General features: G+C 43.1%; 1 protein-coding gene across 1 annotated transcript; it reads right to left on the reverse strand.

The window, feature by feature from the left end:
* Positions 1-4,039: 4,039 nt before the first annotated feature.
* LOC149366415 (uncharacterized) lies at positions 4,040-17,295 on the reverse strand. The gene is made up of 3 exons (XM_089550676.1): positions 12,299-17,295; positions 7,330-7,453; positions 4,040-4,164 (listed from the first exon to the last, which is right to left on the reverse strand). Exons 1-3 carry the CDS (start codon positions 12,423-12,425, stop codon positions 4,149-4,151), a joined length of 267 nt encoding a protein of 88 aa, XP_089406802.1. The 5' UTR covers positions 12,426-17,295; the 3' UTR covers positions 4,040-4,148.
* Between the last annotated feature and the right edge of the window lie 1,129 nt (positions 17,296-18,424).

Consider the following 18,424-nt stretch of genomic DNA (forward strand, 5'->3'; position numbering starts at 1 on the left):
AAACGTTTTCGGTACTTAGCTTTTTTTAGAAAAGCTCATAAAGGGACTTTACCGCCACCAATCCTCCAACCTCCCCTTCGTAACCGTGCAGTTCAACAGTTAACTTTCATGCAGGTTTGAGGTTCTTTCCATTCGAAGCCAGCTAAGTTGCTAAAAACTGAATGGATCTCTGTGTTCTTCTGTGACTCTAGCTGACACAGTCGTGAGTGGGCTTTCCGTAACTGCTTGCAGCTCTAGAGGGCGTAGCCACAGGTATTCGATGCGCCATTCACCTTATTCTAAGGTTTATGCCATCCATATATTCTGTTTTTATAATCGCAAAACGATTCTCCGATTGTGGTGGTGTATGCTTTCGTGAGGTGATTCGCAAAATTTAGTACATCAATATCACCAAATACTGTATATGGCAGCAACAAAAAATACTCTTTTCACCTTCAAGCAACATCGAATTCTCTGTACTATAATTGCTGCTAAACTCGGGAAGAAAAATTTTCCAAACACTCATGGTATTGAGCTCTGCCAGATTTGTTTCAGCGGAAGAGAATCAAGGCAAGTAAAGTTTGCGAGCACGTGACAGCGACACGTTGATCAGGAGGAACTAAAAGCTCCACAGCCTGATCCATGCCCAAAATAATATCCGACGCTTTCCCCAGTATCAATCCTTCATTCTTCGTGCACAAATACTGCAAGTTGAAGAACGTGCTGTAGGCCACCGGTGAAGTCGCCCTAGGGAAAATTTGGCCCATGAAATCTGCCAGCTGGCTGCCAGTTTCCATTGAACTCGTTGGGTCACAATGGTCACAGCTAAAGCGGTGTTGGATCACACACTACACAAAAGTTGGGCAATAATTTACATGTTAGTAAATTTACATGTTAGTAAAGGGCTCCAGAAATTTCGACCATCTGGAGTTCTTTTGCACAGAACACGGGCCTCTAGAATTTCGCCTCCTTTGAAATTTTACTGCCACGGCCGGGATCAAACCCTCGTCTTACGGGTCTGTAGCCGAGCACCATAACCACTGAGCCACTGCGGCGGACCTAACTAACATCCTCTGTGTACAGGTATGTCTAATCACCATTTTGCTCTTTTTCAACCATCAAGAACATGTGGATTCCAAACTAAATTAGCAACACCACCTAAATAATGCTGCCACCCCACAGAGGTGTATGATTTCAGCCTTCTGCATGCAGTGTTGAGCATACTTCACTCGAATTCTCCGGTAGTTGTGCTTTTTGTTTTCACGTCACATGAGGTTGCAGTATAGACTCACTTTCTCTCTCACACGCACGCACGCACACACACACACACACACACACCATAAAAAAACATGGTTGTTTTTTCTTCTCCTTTCTAATTCATTATGTTTGAGTGAAAATAATCATGCACTATTAATTTAAAAAAAATAGAAACATTGAGTCACTCTTGCCTTTTGTTGTGTGCACTAGCGCGCACGCACGCACGCGCACACACACACACACACAGATACTGGTAATTAAAACAGGCTTAAAAGTTTTGCTGTTCACAATGCAGCCTTCCCCATTAGTGATGAACCAACTTGCCCAACGAGACGGCTAATGAAGAGGGCTCAACTTAGGTTAAGGACAATGCAATGAGTTATGGAAAGAAAAATGATGGGTGTAACATAACGAGACCAGGTGTGGGCAGATTGGCTGAGAGAACAAACACGGGATAATGAGATCCTAGTCGAATTCAGGAGGAAGAAATTGGCATGGGCAGGGCATGTAATGCGAAGGCAAGATAACCGCAGGTCCTTAAGGGTAACATAGTGGATTTCAAGAGAAAACAACCGTAGCAGGGGGCGGTAGAAAGTTTGCAGGGATTCAGTGGCCGCAACTGGCAAAGGACAGTTGGAGAGACGTGGGAGAGGCCACTGCCCCGCAGTGGGCGTAGTCAGGCTGATCACGATGATGACCTTGCCCAGTCTACATCCCTGCTGCTTCAGCAAACTTCTTCTACAAGAATCTCTGTTATCTGGCTGTCCGGCCTAAGCACAACTCAGCCATCAGCAGCATCATCCTCACTACTTTCAAGACGTCTCAACCTCTCGTCTTGTACTTCTGCACAACGAGTATAAGTGAACACACTTGTTCTTTGAAACGATCAACAGGTAGCCATTTGGTGATTCACTATTCCCAAATACTGAACGCCATTCCTTGCCAAGACGAAGACGCCGAATGTGCAGACGTGTGCACACAAATTATTTTAAGTGTTCTCGATCCATAAAGAAGGAAATGCTTGCACTCACATTCCATGCATAACACAGAGAAAAAAGAAAGACGGGTCTGTTGGAGGGCTGGTCAAATATTTAGGGGAATCCCCGAAGGCAGAGACTGCTTGTTTTTGTTTCAGTTCTTTGCCCCATTGAACGCGTATACGCTCCATCTAAGCACGGGTTAATTCATGATTTCTATTTCTTTTTAGTTCTTCTGTGTATTCTAGCACCATATTTTTCAGCCTATAAATTTGAACACGCAATAAATAGAGCAATTGGTGGTTAGTCAGCGCATGTTTGTGTCATGTCTGTAATGTACTTTCACTGCCACCATGTGTAAAGGCAGCAGCATTGTCAAGCTGCCCAAAGCATAAGCTTTCTGCGTGTACTCCTTCCTTGTACTTTCAATGGATGACAAAACTTTATTGATTTGGTCACAAATCCTGGAAACCGTTACAGCACACAATTACACTGATAAAGCACTCTCAAGCAGCAAGTAAACCAAAAATAAGCATAGTATATCATCAAAAGGCTGGGCTTTGCTTCCCTGCTCTTGCATCGCATTGATAGAGCCACAACACAAGCATGGAAAGAACAATAAGACAGCATGCTTCTCTGGTGGTATGGCACTCAGAAAAGAACACAGAACTTCTCGGACATTAGTATGTCAGTTTGTTAGCCAGCGCCGTACATTCTAGTACAAAACATATGCACATTGTAACAACATCGAGACCTCGTTTTCTTCTCCTTCAAAAGCTTTTTTTTTTGATTAAGGCATAAGAAATTATGCGAGCACTTCATATCAATGCACAAATTTTAGATTTGCTGCTAAGAACCTCATTCCGGAAAGTGATTTATTTTATTTCTTTAAACATTTGTCTGAAAGAAATGGCAAAGTTGAACAGATGAGGGGACACAGAAATGAATGCACAGATAAAAATAAGAAATAGAAAGGGTGCGAGAAAATATTATTGTGACGAACCTGAAAAAACACCCAGGTTTTATGAACCATATTTACCTATTGGCTATTCTGGCAGAGTTAAACGAAGTCCTGCTCACAAGAATATATGATCTTCTTGAACTGCAACCAGAATTCATGCACGTCATTCAACACACTGAAACTAGTAAAATGATGACATCTGCACATGCCACAATTTAAGTCCCGTTCATGACAGTAGCAGTTTGCTTGGTTCAGGTTTCTTACAGTCGAGGGAAAACAAACCGAAGAATTGCCCCATGCCGACCCTCTTTAAAATCATGTAAATTTCAATAATGTATCACAACCTGACCCATTAAAAGTGAGACAGGTTAGCCAGCAACTATTTCGGTATCTAAAGTTGGGAAAACGCATGAAAACTTTAAGGAACAGTGGTTTTTGAAGAATGTTGACTTTTTTCATGGCGTTCTAGACGGTATTTTTCTTTGAACGCCGATGTGCAGAACTCACACTGATATGGTTTCTCACTCTTATGGGCTTGCACATGCCTTGCAAGGTTTGAACTCTGTGTAAAGGCCATGGGGCAGAGCTGCCACTGGAATGGCTTCTCACCCGTGTGGGTGCGAAGGTGGGTCACCAGATGGCCTCTTTCAGCAAAGCTGTTCCCACAGTAGTCGCATTTGTATGGACGCTCACCCGTGTGGGTACGGATGTGTGTGACCAAGTCACACTTTTGTACACATCTCTTTCCACAGTGGTCACACTGGTAGCGATGATCACCGGTGTGGAGGCGAAGGTGCAGTTCTAGGTGGCTTTTCTTCATGAAGCCCTTACTGCAGTGGCTACAGTGATGCAACTGCTTGTTCGCATATCCATCCTGGTGGTTCCCAACAGTGTTGCAAAGACTTGGCATAGAGTGCTGCATATGGGTGTCGTCGTCCTGCAAGTTTTCCCCAGGCGGCACACCCTGGTCAGGATCAGCTTTGACCAGGCCTGCATCAATGAAAGACAGGGAGTTTTCAATGGAATGCGGAATAAGACATGTCACAGTTCATTTGGTATGGAGGGATAATGTTTTAGCTTCTGAAGAATTACTGAGAGCAATCAGCATACTCTGCAGGAAACTTAAGAGCCAGAGCTGCTTAGACAAAGTGCTCGTATCATCGGCAGGAAACTTGCATGTAATGCTGAAGAGAATTTCATCAATAAATAAAGTCAATAAGCTTTGATCAAACCCACAGTACACTCCTAATGACTGTATTCCTCCTGTCTGCTGAAGCTTTAAAATTAATTACTCTGCACATTTCAAGGAAACCTTGTTCACGCTGCTGGAGAAAAACTGCCGAAGGACTACTTCCCTGCCTAGAAACGTAGCCAAGTGTTCAATAGTGAGTTCGAGATAATCTGTTATGACCAAAAATAAAGTAGTACCTAGCAAAAAATTCTTCAAGCATACCACCAAGGTCGTCTGTGCGCTTTGTTTTTTCAAAAACATTTTAAAAGATGAACAATCAAGCTTAAAGAATAAAAGTCACTGTAATTTACTGCAAGAGCAAATAACTGCACTGCCTTAATTTTATATAAACTAAAATACCTGTGTCTACAGGAAGCTGAGGCATAATCAGGAAATGCAGGATATTTACTAAAAGCGTATACCATATCAGACGCGACGAGAGAACACAGCTTGATGCGGACCTGAATTTCTTTTCCAATTTAAAATACATAAAGTTGTGCCTAAACCACAAGTTCTGCATATATTACTGCCACCAACAGACAAAATCTACCACGCTGATACTTTTACGCTCAGCTTTGACAAATGTCCCTTCAAGATTAATCCCAGAATCTAAAACAGCATAACAGTAAAATGTAACTGATTTTGAGAGTTCATTTTGCAAGGAAATAGCACACAGAAGCACAAATAAAATAATAAGCAGCAAAATAATGAGACAAAAAAACTGAATTCCAGGACGACAGAACCACAGTGAAAAGCCAGGACTCAAACTGGAGAGACAACAGCACAGAAAGTAAGATGAAGTGTGATGCGCAAAAGTAAAAGGCACATAACGGGCAATTTTTCTAATCCCCTCCATGTTTTTTCATTGCTGTTAATTACAGAGGAATTCAGAGAAAAAGTGCAACTTGCACTGCAGTGTGCTGGATCACAAGGGTTCCCATGACTCGTGCTGCACTCGTGTACAATATCAGATGTGGAATGTTTCACGATATACATTGTTTATGTTGCATTGCTGTGCTCTTTACGCTAACAAGGACGGGTATGCTATGCCCAAATTTTTACATCGCCACCACGATCCAAGATCACTGGATATGCCATTTCTTAACCGTCAAGATGTTCCACCGGCAAATGCGGGTAGCAGAGGTTTTCGAAGATTCGCCTTCAAGTAGATTGTGCACTCTTTGGCTTGCCATAACTGGTTCAAACGCCTGAAAAATGAAAGAGAGCAAGAAACTTGATTATCATAAGAACCGACGGTCGCAGGCTGCAGCACTCTGTTAAAGGGCTAGTCTGCTCGCTTCTATTTTTTTTTTTATGAAAGGCAAATGCCTCTTTGTTGTATAAGCGAATACGAGGCTGTGGCACTGAGACTCACAGCAGGTTAATTTGATACCTCATTTTTTTCATACGGTACTCTAACTAGCTTATGATAGATGTTGTCCCTAAACCTCGCCATTGGGCACGCAATATGTAGTTGGTATGGTAACTATATGCAACTTTGTGGACATGACTGCACCATCGCTTAGAGGCTGTGCAGAGGCAGTGACGAGTGCGGTGGTTTTGAAATTAATATCGATAAAACACTGCAGCTGATACCATCACAGACACCAGCAAGCACTTTTGCCAGCAGGAGCGCAGAGCCAGTGGCAGCATTGTAGCAGTCATCATTTCTAAAAATGTTACAAGAGATGATGAGAAAGCAAGGAAAGCATAATCGTGCATTGCTGAGCTATCCTAGCAATGGTGACAAGTAGCAAGAGAAATAAATTAGCCCGTCTAAAGTTTTTCCAGTAAAAATATACCGCATATATGTGGTCAAGAGGCACACCCATGAATGGGCCACTTCCCCGAACTGAGAGCCAATAATATCAGAAAAATAAAAAAGAAATCAACTGTTCTACACGTGTGCATGCATTCTTTGAGGTGCTGTCAGATGACGACAGATGCCTGTTTCTATCATTACAACCGTTTTTCAACATGCATGGCTACGGAGGTGAGTGCTATGATCTTCATTTGTGCTGCATCTTGAGCCATGCGTTTTGCCAATCTGCCACAAGTGACGGTTTCCGGTGGGAAATAGATGCTTTACAGTGTATGATGGCATCAGCCAGGGTTCTGCTGATGGCGACGGCTTTGTTGGTACTTCAGGTTATAGACGCACATATGGGCATGTTAGGTCAGGCGGTTGGGGGGGTGTCATTGCAAAAAAAAAAAAATAATAAAACAGGGGATGTGGTGTTATTCCGACTAGTGTGCAACCGTGGTAATGTGGCACATGTACACATCTTGTCATCCCATGCCGGCACATAAGGAAGGTGAAAATAAACACAACAGTGTTCCGCCTCTCAGCTCTCAGTCAGCGTGTCCATTTGCTCCTATAAGTTGCGCCATGCCCTAGACACGACACATCGTGCCAATATCCTTTCTAAAACACGTGCAACACATGCAAGCGGAACGGTTTGTTTGAGATACGTGTATGTGATGCCACCGGGGGAATATTGTTAAAACAAAGGCAGAAATGCTTCCTTGGACATCCACAAGGTGGCGCTAGAAATATCAAAGCAATGGATGCAGGAGGTCTAGGCTCACAACTCAAAACATGGCAATGAAAAAAACTAGCACGTACCGTATTCGCTTGATCATAAGTTGACTCACTAGTAACTTAACTCGACCCCCCCCCCCATATCGCAGGTTGGTAAAAAAAAGAAACTTGGTGGTTGCTTAAGCTTTGCCTTTAAAGGGGCTCTGAAACACCTTTCGAGAAGAGCACATCAGCTCGCTCAATAACTGCACTGTGTTGTCATGAAAACCTAAGCAAAATAATACACTTCTACAGGCCACAGAGAACCCACAGTCACGCACAAAAGTTGACGAGCCCTTATCGGCAACGTTTTCTTGCTCGCACCCTCCTCCGTGGCTCGCACCTGCATACACAAGTTGAGAGGCGGCTATTGGTTAGATTCAGACGTGAGGCAGCCACCATGGCCGCGGCCAATAAGCTGCGTAGCTGCGGTGAGTCAGGAAGCTCTGCTCCCGGCGGTGGGGCCACTGGAGGAGCACCGACGTTCCAGCGTGCAAAAAATGATGAGAGAAGAGAGAAAGGCGTGATGATGCTGAAGTTCAAATTTTCACTACAGACAGCTCAGCTTCTACAAAGCGCATTTAAAAAATCCTTGCTGGGCAATATTCGTAAAGCGGCGTGCTTTAAGATGCCAGGCACACAGCGACCTTATTGGAGCACCTTTCAGAGCCCCTTTAAGAGTAGAATGCGATAGCATTATCCGGATGCCGCCTCTTAACGTCAGACGCTAGTGGGCACTTTCCAAAACGAAAAGGTATTAGTCACTGGACTACTCCTGGAGTAAGTGCTGTGTCCCCTCTGTGTCGTTTTTTGTTAGCGCCTGGATTTTTCACACTGGACTACTCGTCACCATTTTCAAGCTTGTGCCATCGTCCTCACTAGCTCTGCCGTCGTCATCTTTGCTGCGGTCCCGCAGCACATCGTTCTAATGTCGTTAACCAGCAAACAACCACAGCATGTCGTCGATCCACGAAATTCCTCACTTTGCAAAACAGCCACGCCACAACACTGTGTGGAACAGCTGAAAATTTTGCCTCATTGCAACACCGCACCTGTACCACCCATTCCGAGACGTCGAATTGCTGGCCCCGGCGCACAGTTGTTCATTTCTTCAGCGTAAAGAATGACGGCTTTCTTGAATGTAGCCGTGAATAAGAGCTGGACACATATTGGACTCGAAGCACAAATGACGATAGACGAAACGGTACATTAATAACTGGTAAAACGTTGCCAGCAGCTGTCAAATGCGTGAGCGGTGTCAAGTCTTCTATCAGCTACAAAAAAACACTCCTCAGAAGCACTGTCATTCCGAGTGGCGGTGCAACTTTTTCCCTTCGATCAATGGTGCAACCACAAATGGAACAGCGGGTCATCATGATCCATCAACTATCGATACTCCCTTGAGTGCCAAGTGTGCAGTTGAAAGAAAAAATAAAAAATAAAAAAACCTTTAACTGAATTCTACTGGGCAGAGTCGTGGAGCAAACCTGAAATTGCAACCACGCTACAGCATTGCTGATACCTCAATTGTCTTGCCTTTATTTATGGTGCCCAGCTGTGGTTTCGATTGCAAGTGGACCGCACCACTTCGGATTTTCAAATGAAAAAAGTGAAGGTCAACCTAAAATCGCGCAAATACAGTATGTGTCCCGTTTTCCCACGAAGAGTCAAGTGTTGTGGATCTGAATAGATCTGAATAGATCTGTGGATCTGAATTCACACCCCACCGAATAACACTGAAAAAATACGAAGACAGGTTTCTTGGAGGAAAGTGCTAGTTTCTGTTTTAGTTTAGGTCACCATCAGCCATATCTCCAGTGCTAGATTTTGATTTAGTTTAGGTCACTCTCATCCATATCTTCACTCCATGAGCCAGCGTTAATCCGTGATTTGTATTTGTTTCTAAATCAGCTGTGTATTTAGCTCCATCTTTCAGCCCATAAACTTCCAATCACTATAAATAAAGCGATCAGTTGTTAGTCAGTACATGTCCATATCATGTCCGGAATGTGATTTCGCTGCCAACATGTGTAAAGGCAGTTGCTTCACAAAGATGCCGATGGCTTCAGCTTTCTGCAGGCACTCCACGCTTGTGCTTTGTATGGATGAAAACAAATATTTATTGATTTGGTCACAAATGCTGCAAGCTACAACAACACACAATTACTACTGACAGAACCCTCAAAAGCAGCAAGTAAACCGTTTGCGAACTAACCAGCATCGCGAAAAAAGCTGATGTAGTACTGTAGATCAATTTGAGAGTGTGACAGAGTCCCATTCGGGAAGGGGTGGGGGGGGTGTTACATTTGAAAACAGAGACACAAAATAGCAAAAAAAGATTTGTTGACATTTCACCTGCCGGCATGGTGGCCGCATTCACAATGAAGACATCACCAAAAGAGGTTTATTTTAAATAGATTTAAAAAATCACCTGAAGGAGCATGTGTATATCGGGTTTAGATTTGCGTCATTTCATATCAACTTGTGTGACGTGTTCTGTATACATGGTTAGAGATTCCATGTGCAGTCGTGATGCTGTCATTTTTTTGCTTGCAACGATCCTTGCCTTGTCGCAGTCAATCTCGCGGCCATTCATCACTCAGTGCTGATTAAGCGTTATTAAGAATGCTTTTATTTTTCCCATGATAAGCATGCTGCTGCAATTGCTTTTTGTAGCATCTTGATTCTTCCAAGTAAACTCAGTTGCGGTTTATGCAGGAGACTGCATCTTTGCTGTGAACAAGGGCCCCGTGCTGGGAGCAGGAATGTCAAGAAAGACCTTTGTTGGCTGGTTGGTGTCTCTGTTCTGCAAAGCATTAAAGCTCACAACACATACTGGAATGGAGTAAAAAAATGTTCATTAAAGGGACACTGAGGAGTAAAATGTAGTTGGCTTGTATCGATAGAATACCAGCAACTAAACACAAAAACACCGCTCTTTCTGAAAACAAAGAACGCTCTTGTAAGGTAGAAAAGAGCAAGAACTAAAATACAGGTTTTGCCGCCACAGACCAATCTCGCAAGTATAAGCATGATGATGAAATAGGAAAAAAAGGCACCACAGATCTCTGAGGCTAATAAACGTACATGAAGCGTATGTGTTTGATCCATACTAAAGTATACAAGTTTTGTTTCAAGCTTCTAGTGCACTTTTATCGCAGGAGGAAGAGAGAAAAAAGACAACCTGAATGCTGAAAATCAAAGAAAGCCGGAAATTAGAGGCGCATCAAGGCGGCCGGCTGAGTTTTGGTATTCTTTGGGGTACTTCGCGGCTATGCGTTCTGCGTGCCCGTATGGTTTTATTACGCACCTCGATTTACAAGGGCAGAGCAGCAAGTGCTCCTCGGCCGGATTTCGAGCAATGACACGCAACTGCGAAGAGGAAAAAGAGCTATGTGTAGCCAATGTTCAACGTGCCTCCATGTTAGCAAATACACCGCTCAGCGTGTTCGCTTCACCAACGTACCAAGACACTAGGGTGCATGACCAGCCCTATAAGGAGTATTATTACAGAACTTCAATATGCCTGCACATACCAGTTGCTACACACCACTCGTGACGGTGGCTCAGTGGCGACAGCGACACTGCCGACTCCTCGGAGCTAGGACTTTCTTGCAAGAGTTGCCGCCTCAGACCTCAAAAGCATCGCGTGCTGTGAGGGGCTGAGGTTGCTGAATGCATGACGCAGTTCCTTACGAGAACTTCGTTGCCGAAATTAGGAAAAGGATCCATCGTAACATTGGTGCAAACGTAAATGAAGCGACGACAGGTGATCGATTCCTTCAACATCAGGCCGGCAGTAGTTGTCATTTCAGCTGGTACGCCCCTGCCGCCAGCAGTCACGGAGTCACTGTTCTCCTACTTTGTCATCAGAGACTCCCGAGAATCGCAGAGGCAGGAAAAACGTTTTAAACTTCGAATCCAAAACTCTTGGCAATAAATGCATCTTTCACTCCAGGACAAGCGGCAGCAAAGCTACAAATGTCGAACTACCGGATTTCACAAAAAGAAAAAATTTGATAGCATCGTCCCCAGTGTCCCTCAGTGGTTTTTAACAAATGAAACTCCAGAAGCTCTTATAAATTGCAATAATTTTTATGTCAACAGTCAGTTTATATCAATTTTTGTCAATGTAGTTGCTAAAGCAAGTTCACTTGAGTTTCCATAACCACAACACAATCTGCAAGGGCTTGCTGCAGAAATGCTTAAATACCTCGAAGCCGTTACCATAAAATAGAATGAGAATAACTGCTGTTGAGATGGTGATGGTTTTCCTTCGAAGCTACAGCATGTTTTTGAAGACTGACAATGCTGAGGCCATAATTTGTAACAAAAACACGCCACATGCAAAGATAGCAGGTTATTTGACAAAAGTTAATGCACAGGAATCTAGTGCAGTAAAGCATTCATTTTTTAAAATCTAAAGAGACTGCTATAAAAACCTGCAAACAGAAGCCAGCAATGTTCATCATCTGGAGCCTGGGCTTTGTTTCTTGGCTCTTTTGTCCCAATAATAAAGGCACAACACAAACATGGTAGGAATAACAAAAAAGCACGCTTCTCTGGTGGCATTACATTTGCTTTTAAAAGAACACAGAACTACTCTCATGTGAGTATGTCAGTTTACAAGCTAGTGCCAAACACTGTAACCACAGTTCGTGCGCATCACCCAATGGGCTTAAACTAAGCTAGTAAAGTACCAGCCTGTCACGTTCAGGTTTCTTATGGAGAAGGAAAAGAAACCGCAGAATTTCTCTGTACTACGAAGGCAGGTAAATTAGCATATTTTTTCCCTAACGTAGCAAATTAAAAAGAGAGACAGGTTATCTAGCAATGGTATTGAGATGATGCTGAGAAAAGGCATCCGAAATACAATGAACTTTGGCATCTGAAGCATTTTTCCTGCTTTCATGTACCTTTACACTGTGCTTTTCTTTAAACGACATTGTGCACAGCTGACACCGAAATGGTTTTTCTCTTGTGGGCACGCACATGCTTTCCAAGGTTTGAACTCTGTGTAAAGACCATTGGACAGAGATGGCACTTGTATGGACGCTCACCCGTATGGGTGCGAAGGTGTGGCACTAGATGACCCTTTTCAGCAAATTTGCGCCCACAGTGATCACATTTGTATGGACGCTCACCCGTGTGGATGCGAAGGTGTCGCACTAGGTGACCACTTTTAACAAATTTGCGCCCGCAGTGGTCACACTTGTATGGGCGTTCACCCGTGTGCGTGCGAAGATGTGCCACAAGGTTCCACATTTGAGCAAAGCTGCTCTCGCAGTGGTCACACTTGTATGGACGCTCACCCGTGTGGGTACGGATGTGTCTTACAAAGTCATGCTTTCTTGCAAAGCTCTTTCCACAGTGTTCACACTGGAAGGGATGGTCAACTGTTTGGGCACGAAGGTGCGGCTCTACAGGGTTTTTCTGCATGAAGCTCCGACTGCATTGGGACGACTGGTGCAGCTGGTTACTGGTGTTTTCCGCAGGCCGCACTCTGAGCTTGGAATCAGCTGTGACCAGGCCTGCACCAAGAAAATGAGAGTATTTACAGCATGTCACAGCCCGTTTGGAGGGGCAGCCATTAACCTGTAAGTGAAGAAGGCAATTTTACACAACATTCAGGCTAACATTTCATTGCAGGGTCAATGAGTTGTTCCTAAAAAAAAAAAAGTTTTTGAACCAAATTTTCTGGTACCTATAAATTAGCATGGAGTTGGAAGGATAATGTTCTAGCTTTCGAACAATTACTCGGCATACTCTGGAGCAAAATTAAGAATCAGAGCAACTTAGACAAAGTGCTCGTATAATGTCTGGCTTCATGGAAGGGATCTTGCAAGTCTGTGCAAGTTTGTGACGAATTACAGAATGTCTGTGAGCTTTCACTTGTGACACAATACACTGTTGAGCATTCCTTTTGTCTATTAAATCTTGAACGTTCAGTACCCTGCATGTTGCAGATAAACATTGAGCAAACTGCTGGAGAAATATTGCTGAAGGCCTAGCTCCCTTTCACAAAATGCAATCAAATGCTCAATATTATATTTCAGCTGAGCTGTCGCGACCGAAAATAAGAACGTCATCAGCACATTTGCTTCTGCACACTACACCACATCGCGTATAATTTCACAGTGTGCACGTCTGGCAGCTACCATGATAGGTTTATTGTACCAACAAAGCATGAACCTCTTTAGCTGTTCTGCAAACATCATAAGGAAACAATTTTCTTTCTGTAGCCTCAAGCAAAAAAAAAACAAGGCTCCGTGACTAAAAATAACTGTAGTTTGATATTACCAAACTGAACTGCAATGAATAAATAAAAACATACACAGCAGTTCTGAATGTTAAGACAGCAAAATAAAAAAAGCAATTAAGAAAACAAAAGAACTATACTCAATCTTTCGTAATCAGACCCGGTGATCACAAAAAATAAACTAAGAACAGAAACACTCACATCGCACACCACAAGCACAAAACCAACTCTGCCAGCAGGGTCACCAATATAGTCCATAGCACTAAAATAAGCATGAACCATTAATATCAAACCAAAATGAATCAGACTAGATAATATTTCCTAACACCAAATAGAATCAGAAGCACACGCACTACAAGCTCCTGTAGAGATCAGTTAAAACACTGCAGATTAGAAATCACCTGAAAACATCTGACAGCATAACAAAAAGTTATTGCTACTGCTATTCTGAGCTCAACCGAGAAGGACGTTGTATGCAGAAAAATGAAGAAACATTATGAACATCAGGCAGTTCATCCTGAAAATGCTGGAAGCACTGTTTTTGGAAGATGGTTCTTTGGGCAGCTTGTGTACTCATTGGTCGCCAGTATTGGTTTCGATGCCTGCAAAATGAAACGGAGCAGAGAAGTTGATTAGAATAAGCACTGCAAGCTGCAGTATTTTCCTAAAGAGATGGCCTGCTGACTTTCATCAACTTATTCTTTTCTGCAGCAATTGAGAGCTCCTTGTCCAAATAAGCAAATCTACGCTGTGGCTCTGTGATACGCAGCAGAAGCATTTGAAATCGAATATTTTCATATCATAGTCTCGTTTTCTCATGGCAGACTGTGTCTAAGAACCCCGACATCATGGACAGAAAATACACGTTTAGTATGTAACTCTGTAGACCCAACTGCTGTGCCACCCAGGAAGCATGCAGTGGCAGTAATGAGTGTCATATTACATGAGATGCACGAGTGTTATCAAAACTACAGTGTAAAACACTAAGGCGGTCTTAAAAATCCTATAACTAAATATATACTGCTGATATTGCTGCGAATCATCTTACTGTTAGTTTACTGATGCTCAAACCGTCGGTATGCAGCTTTATCATTTTGGCTGTGACACGAGATGCAACCGGACATATCTCGTTTGATCACGGCCACGCGGAACTGCTTCCACACTTTTCCAGATTGCTGTAGTTTCTTTTGGTTCCTTAGTTCAAATGTTCCTTGCAAAGTTTTAAATTGAGTGCGCACAAGGGCTGCAGTCATTCTGTTCAACAACTGCCAAGCAGGCTGGTTGCTACGCTGCCACCAGATACCAGCAACTGATTCTGCCAACAGCAATGTGACAGCACTGGCAGTAAGTGGCGGCAGTCCGTCCTTTTGAAAGTGCGAGAAGAAATGACGAGAAAGCACGGCTAAGCCATGATAGAAATGCTGACTCGTTGCAAAAGAAAAAATAAAGACGTCCAAGCTTCTTCAAGAAGAAATAAAGAAATGTAGCTATTTCCTACTTCGAGTACGACTCTTAAAGAGTAGCATACTGACTCAAGTTGCTCACAAACACTTTAAACTAGCAAAGAACACACATAAACATGTTCACTAAATATTGCAAACAAGTAGCAAAAAATAAATTCCAACACCATTGCATCTTAAATCATGAAATATGGATGCCTTGCATGCCTCAATGCATGAAAATGTACAATTGCAGAGTTCACAACACAACAGATGCAACAGGTCAGTTTTAATGCGACAATGTTAAGGGCATCGTGTCACAGAAAAGCCAGCAGCGATGTCAGCATCACTGGTTGCGAGTGAAAAATCCATGAAAAATCCCCAGAGAAGCAACCTAGGTCACAAGACGTTGTGACACTATCATAACCTGCCTACCGGATCGCGAGTTTTAATCAATGATTGGTCATGAGAAGCTGCTCGGGAATAGCAACCAGGGTCGCACAAGCCCCACCGGTGGCGCCACCTGCCATCGCAGAGAAGTGCCGCATTGTTTAACCAACGCACTAACGGAGGTATGAGGACTCCCAGGGGTTTATGAATGTAACGTAGAGCATCTCCACATCCCCGTATATGGCCATTAACACATCATTGCTATCAGGTCATATACCTTTTAGGCGGATCTTAAATGTCTCCTCCAGCTTTAGTGCAAAACCATAACATGAATTGATAGCCAGAAAATTTCCATACCCAATGACATTCTTACTTCTTTTGTTTAGACCATGTATAAATAGCAATTTGCGATTGGCTTAACAAGTTGCAGTGTGAAATACTGCGACCTTTTACTTTCAACATAGTATAAGGCGGTGACATGCCTTCAGAGAAAATCGAAGAATGTCACCGGGTATGGGAACTCTCTGGCTATCAATTCCTATAAATAAAAGCAACAAAATGCAATGAGAAAGTTCAATAAAGCTGCATAAAAAATTACCTAATTACATTCTAGACTTTGAAAGATTTAATACCGCCAGCTCAATTATGATTACATATTTGGAATCAGACGAGAAAAATGCATCTGTGTGCGAACTTTCATGACATTCTAGCCATAAATAAAAAAAGTTATTTTTAAAACCCTCGTCCCCCCCCTAGGTGTCCTCTCCGATTGAAGAATGAACACATGGTTCTGCACATCCACCCAGCTTAACTATGATAAACCCCTACCACTTTAGTGTTGGACGCTGAATATCCTGGAACAATAGGCATCTGGAGGGGGGGGGGGGGGCAAGGGGGGCTGGTGCCCCTCCCTCCTGGAATGTCGTATATTTCTTATGCACTAGCAGAAAACAACTACACAGCTTCATTAGCACACTTTGGTGATTGTAACTTTTCGCATCTTGATTATTAATATTAATTCTTAGCTCATTAATAAAATCCAATGCATGTTCTCCAAGCTTAGCACTAATTTGCTGTTTCTAATTGTCGCTTCATGTGGGTAGTTTAGACCACAAATAGTGCCTCTTTGGTGCTAACTTACCGCGTCCCCCATCCCCAGCCATAGGGAGCCCTCCCCTTGAAAAAAGTTCTGTGGACGCCCTTGCCAGAGCACTGCAGCTTTTGCCATTTCTCCTGTACACACGTTTTCCCCAGAAAGTTGGAAGCAGCAGTGTGCTGACACAAAGAAATACATGCATAAACAATGCAACAATGACTGAAAGAAAGCTGCAGAAAGGCACAATCACCTCGAACGGGTAAGGCAGGGCACTTGCAAAATAATGGAAAAGTTTCAATCTAACTTTCTGAAGTAGCCATACGGGTGCATTCTAGTGGATAATAATAAGTAATTACTCTCTAACTGGAAGATGTTCCGGTTTCCGGGTTCACATTAAATATGTAGGACTATGGTCAACACATTCAGATCAATGGATACATGGTTTTACAGGATACGAGCATCAACCTATGGGTCTCCTGATGTTGGCAGCGGTTCTCCTTGGAAGATTCTCCTGGCAATTAGCAGTCCTTGTCTTTTTAACGTGATTTATGACACCTGTGAGATGGAAGAAAGAAAGCAGCCCAAATGAAAATAATGTGCCAAAGCCACAATCAGCTTTGTTATACTATGTGCATTTAACAATAAAAACATGAATGACACGAGGACATGTGAAAGGGAAGATAAATAATGCGATGGAAGAGTGTCAAGAGTTTGTCCTTGCTCGGTGCAGACCATTAAAATGCTTAAATGTTAATCCTTGAATTATTCTATAACAGCAGAGCGCGGTGGTTTCTTTGCCACAAAAAAAAAATCAATATTGACATGCTCTTTTTTTCAACTCGTCGGCGCGATCAGTTGGCCACAAGTACCGCCACCTGCATCACCTACATCGGGCCCCAGAATAGACAGCAGCGCTTTAAGCACGGTGTCACAGTTTCTAGAGTGTCTAGGCGCATATGAACCATACCTTTTATGGCTACAATAGTCCTCGAGAAAGCAAACACACCACGACAATCGCAGAATTGCGCTCACTCGGCGATTAAAGGCAGAATGGACCGCATACACCTCAGAACAAAGTAAATGGCGCATCGACTGTAGTCACACCCGCTAGAGCAGAAAGCAGCTACGAAAAGCTCTCTAACGACTGTGTCAGCAAGGCTGTCACAGAACACAGAGATCCATTCAATATTTAGCGGCTAGCCAGTGCAAACACCTTAGCACTTGTTGCGTTTACTTTCACGCGGGAGCACGCGAAGAATTATCCACTACGAATGCCAAAGTACTTCAACCTGCACCAAAGGTAACTGATCTAACTCTGGTTACATGAGTAGCTTTAACTGCGGCAAATGATCTGCATCTGTGGCTAGACATTTGCAAAGCTTGGGCTTTGCTCCGACTGGGAAAAGCGCCAACGGGTCGGAAATTTGCTAAGCACGCGCAAAGACAAAGCACGATTTCTATATGACATGCTGCGGCTTGACATGCATTGAGCCGCATGGAGCCAGACCAGCCGTATAATCACAAAAAAAGACGTATTAGAGGAGCACAAATTTGCAAACGCCTGAGTTTACTTGCCATATGACAGCATCTGGCCGCACTCGAAGTTGTTGCCATTGTTGATGCGCATAGCGATGCAGCTTTCTTTTCTAGGTCAACCTGGATGTATGGATGGATGGATAGATGGATGGATAATAACAGCTTTACCCTTTGTATCGGGCCATAGAGTTTCTTACTATTACCTAGAGGGAAAGCTGGCAAGCCGTCTATGGGAGTTTGCATGGAGACCCCACGTGACCACCTCAGCCACCATGGGCGCTCAAAGCATCATGGGGCGGTGAGCTACTTGTTGCGGAACTGTAACTTTTGGCCAAAAAATAAAAAAAAAATAAAGCTGTTTGATAGCTACAAACGTCCTAACATTCAATATCTTGTCTAATGATTGCAACAAACGAGCAGAAAAGCATTTAAGTGCAAAGTTTGCCTAAAATAAGACATGACTAGCTTTCCTATTGGCCAAGTGATGAACACTAAAAAAACTAATATTTCGTAATTAACAGGCGCACTTTTAAAAGTAAATATGTTTTCAGAAAAAATGTTGTTGTTTAGATACTTTAAGAGGTTTTTTAATAGTATTTCGGAAGAGTAAAACCTTTTATTGGCGTCGTGTGTCGTCGCGTCTTCACTACTATGGCTTTTGCACACTGCGTTCGCGCGAAAGTCGTCTGCGCACAGACGAACTACGTTTTCGGAATGA

This window comes from Amblyomma mixtum, chromosome 1, assembly GCF_055824585.1.
Source record: "Amblyomma mixtum isolate Tamu chromosome 1, ASM5582458v1, whole genome shotgun sequence".
Lineage (NCBI taxonomy): Eukaryota > Metazoa > Arthropoda > Arachnida > Ixodida > Ixodidae > Amblyomma > Amblyomma mixtum.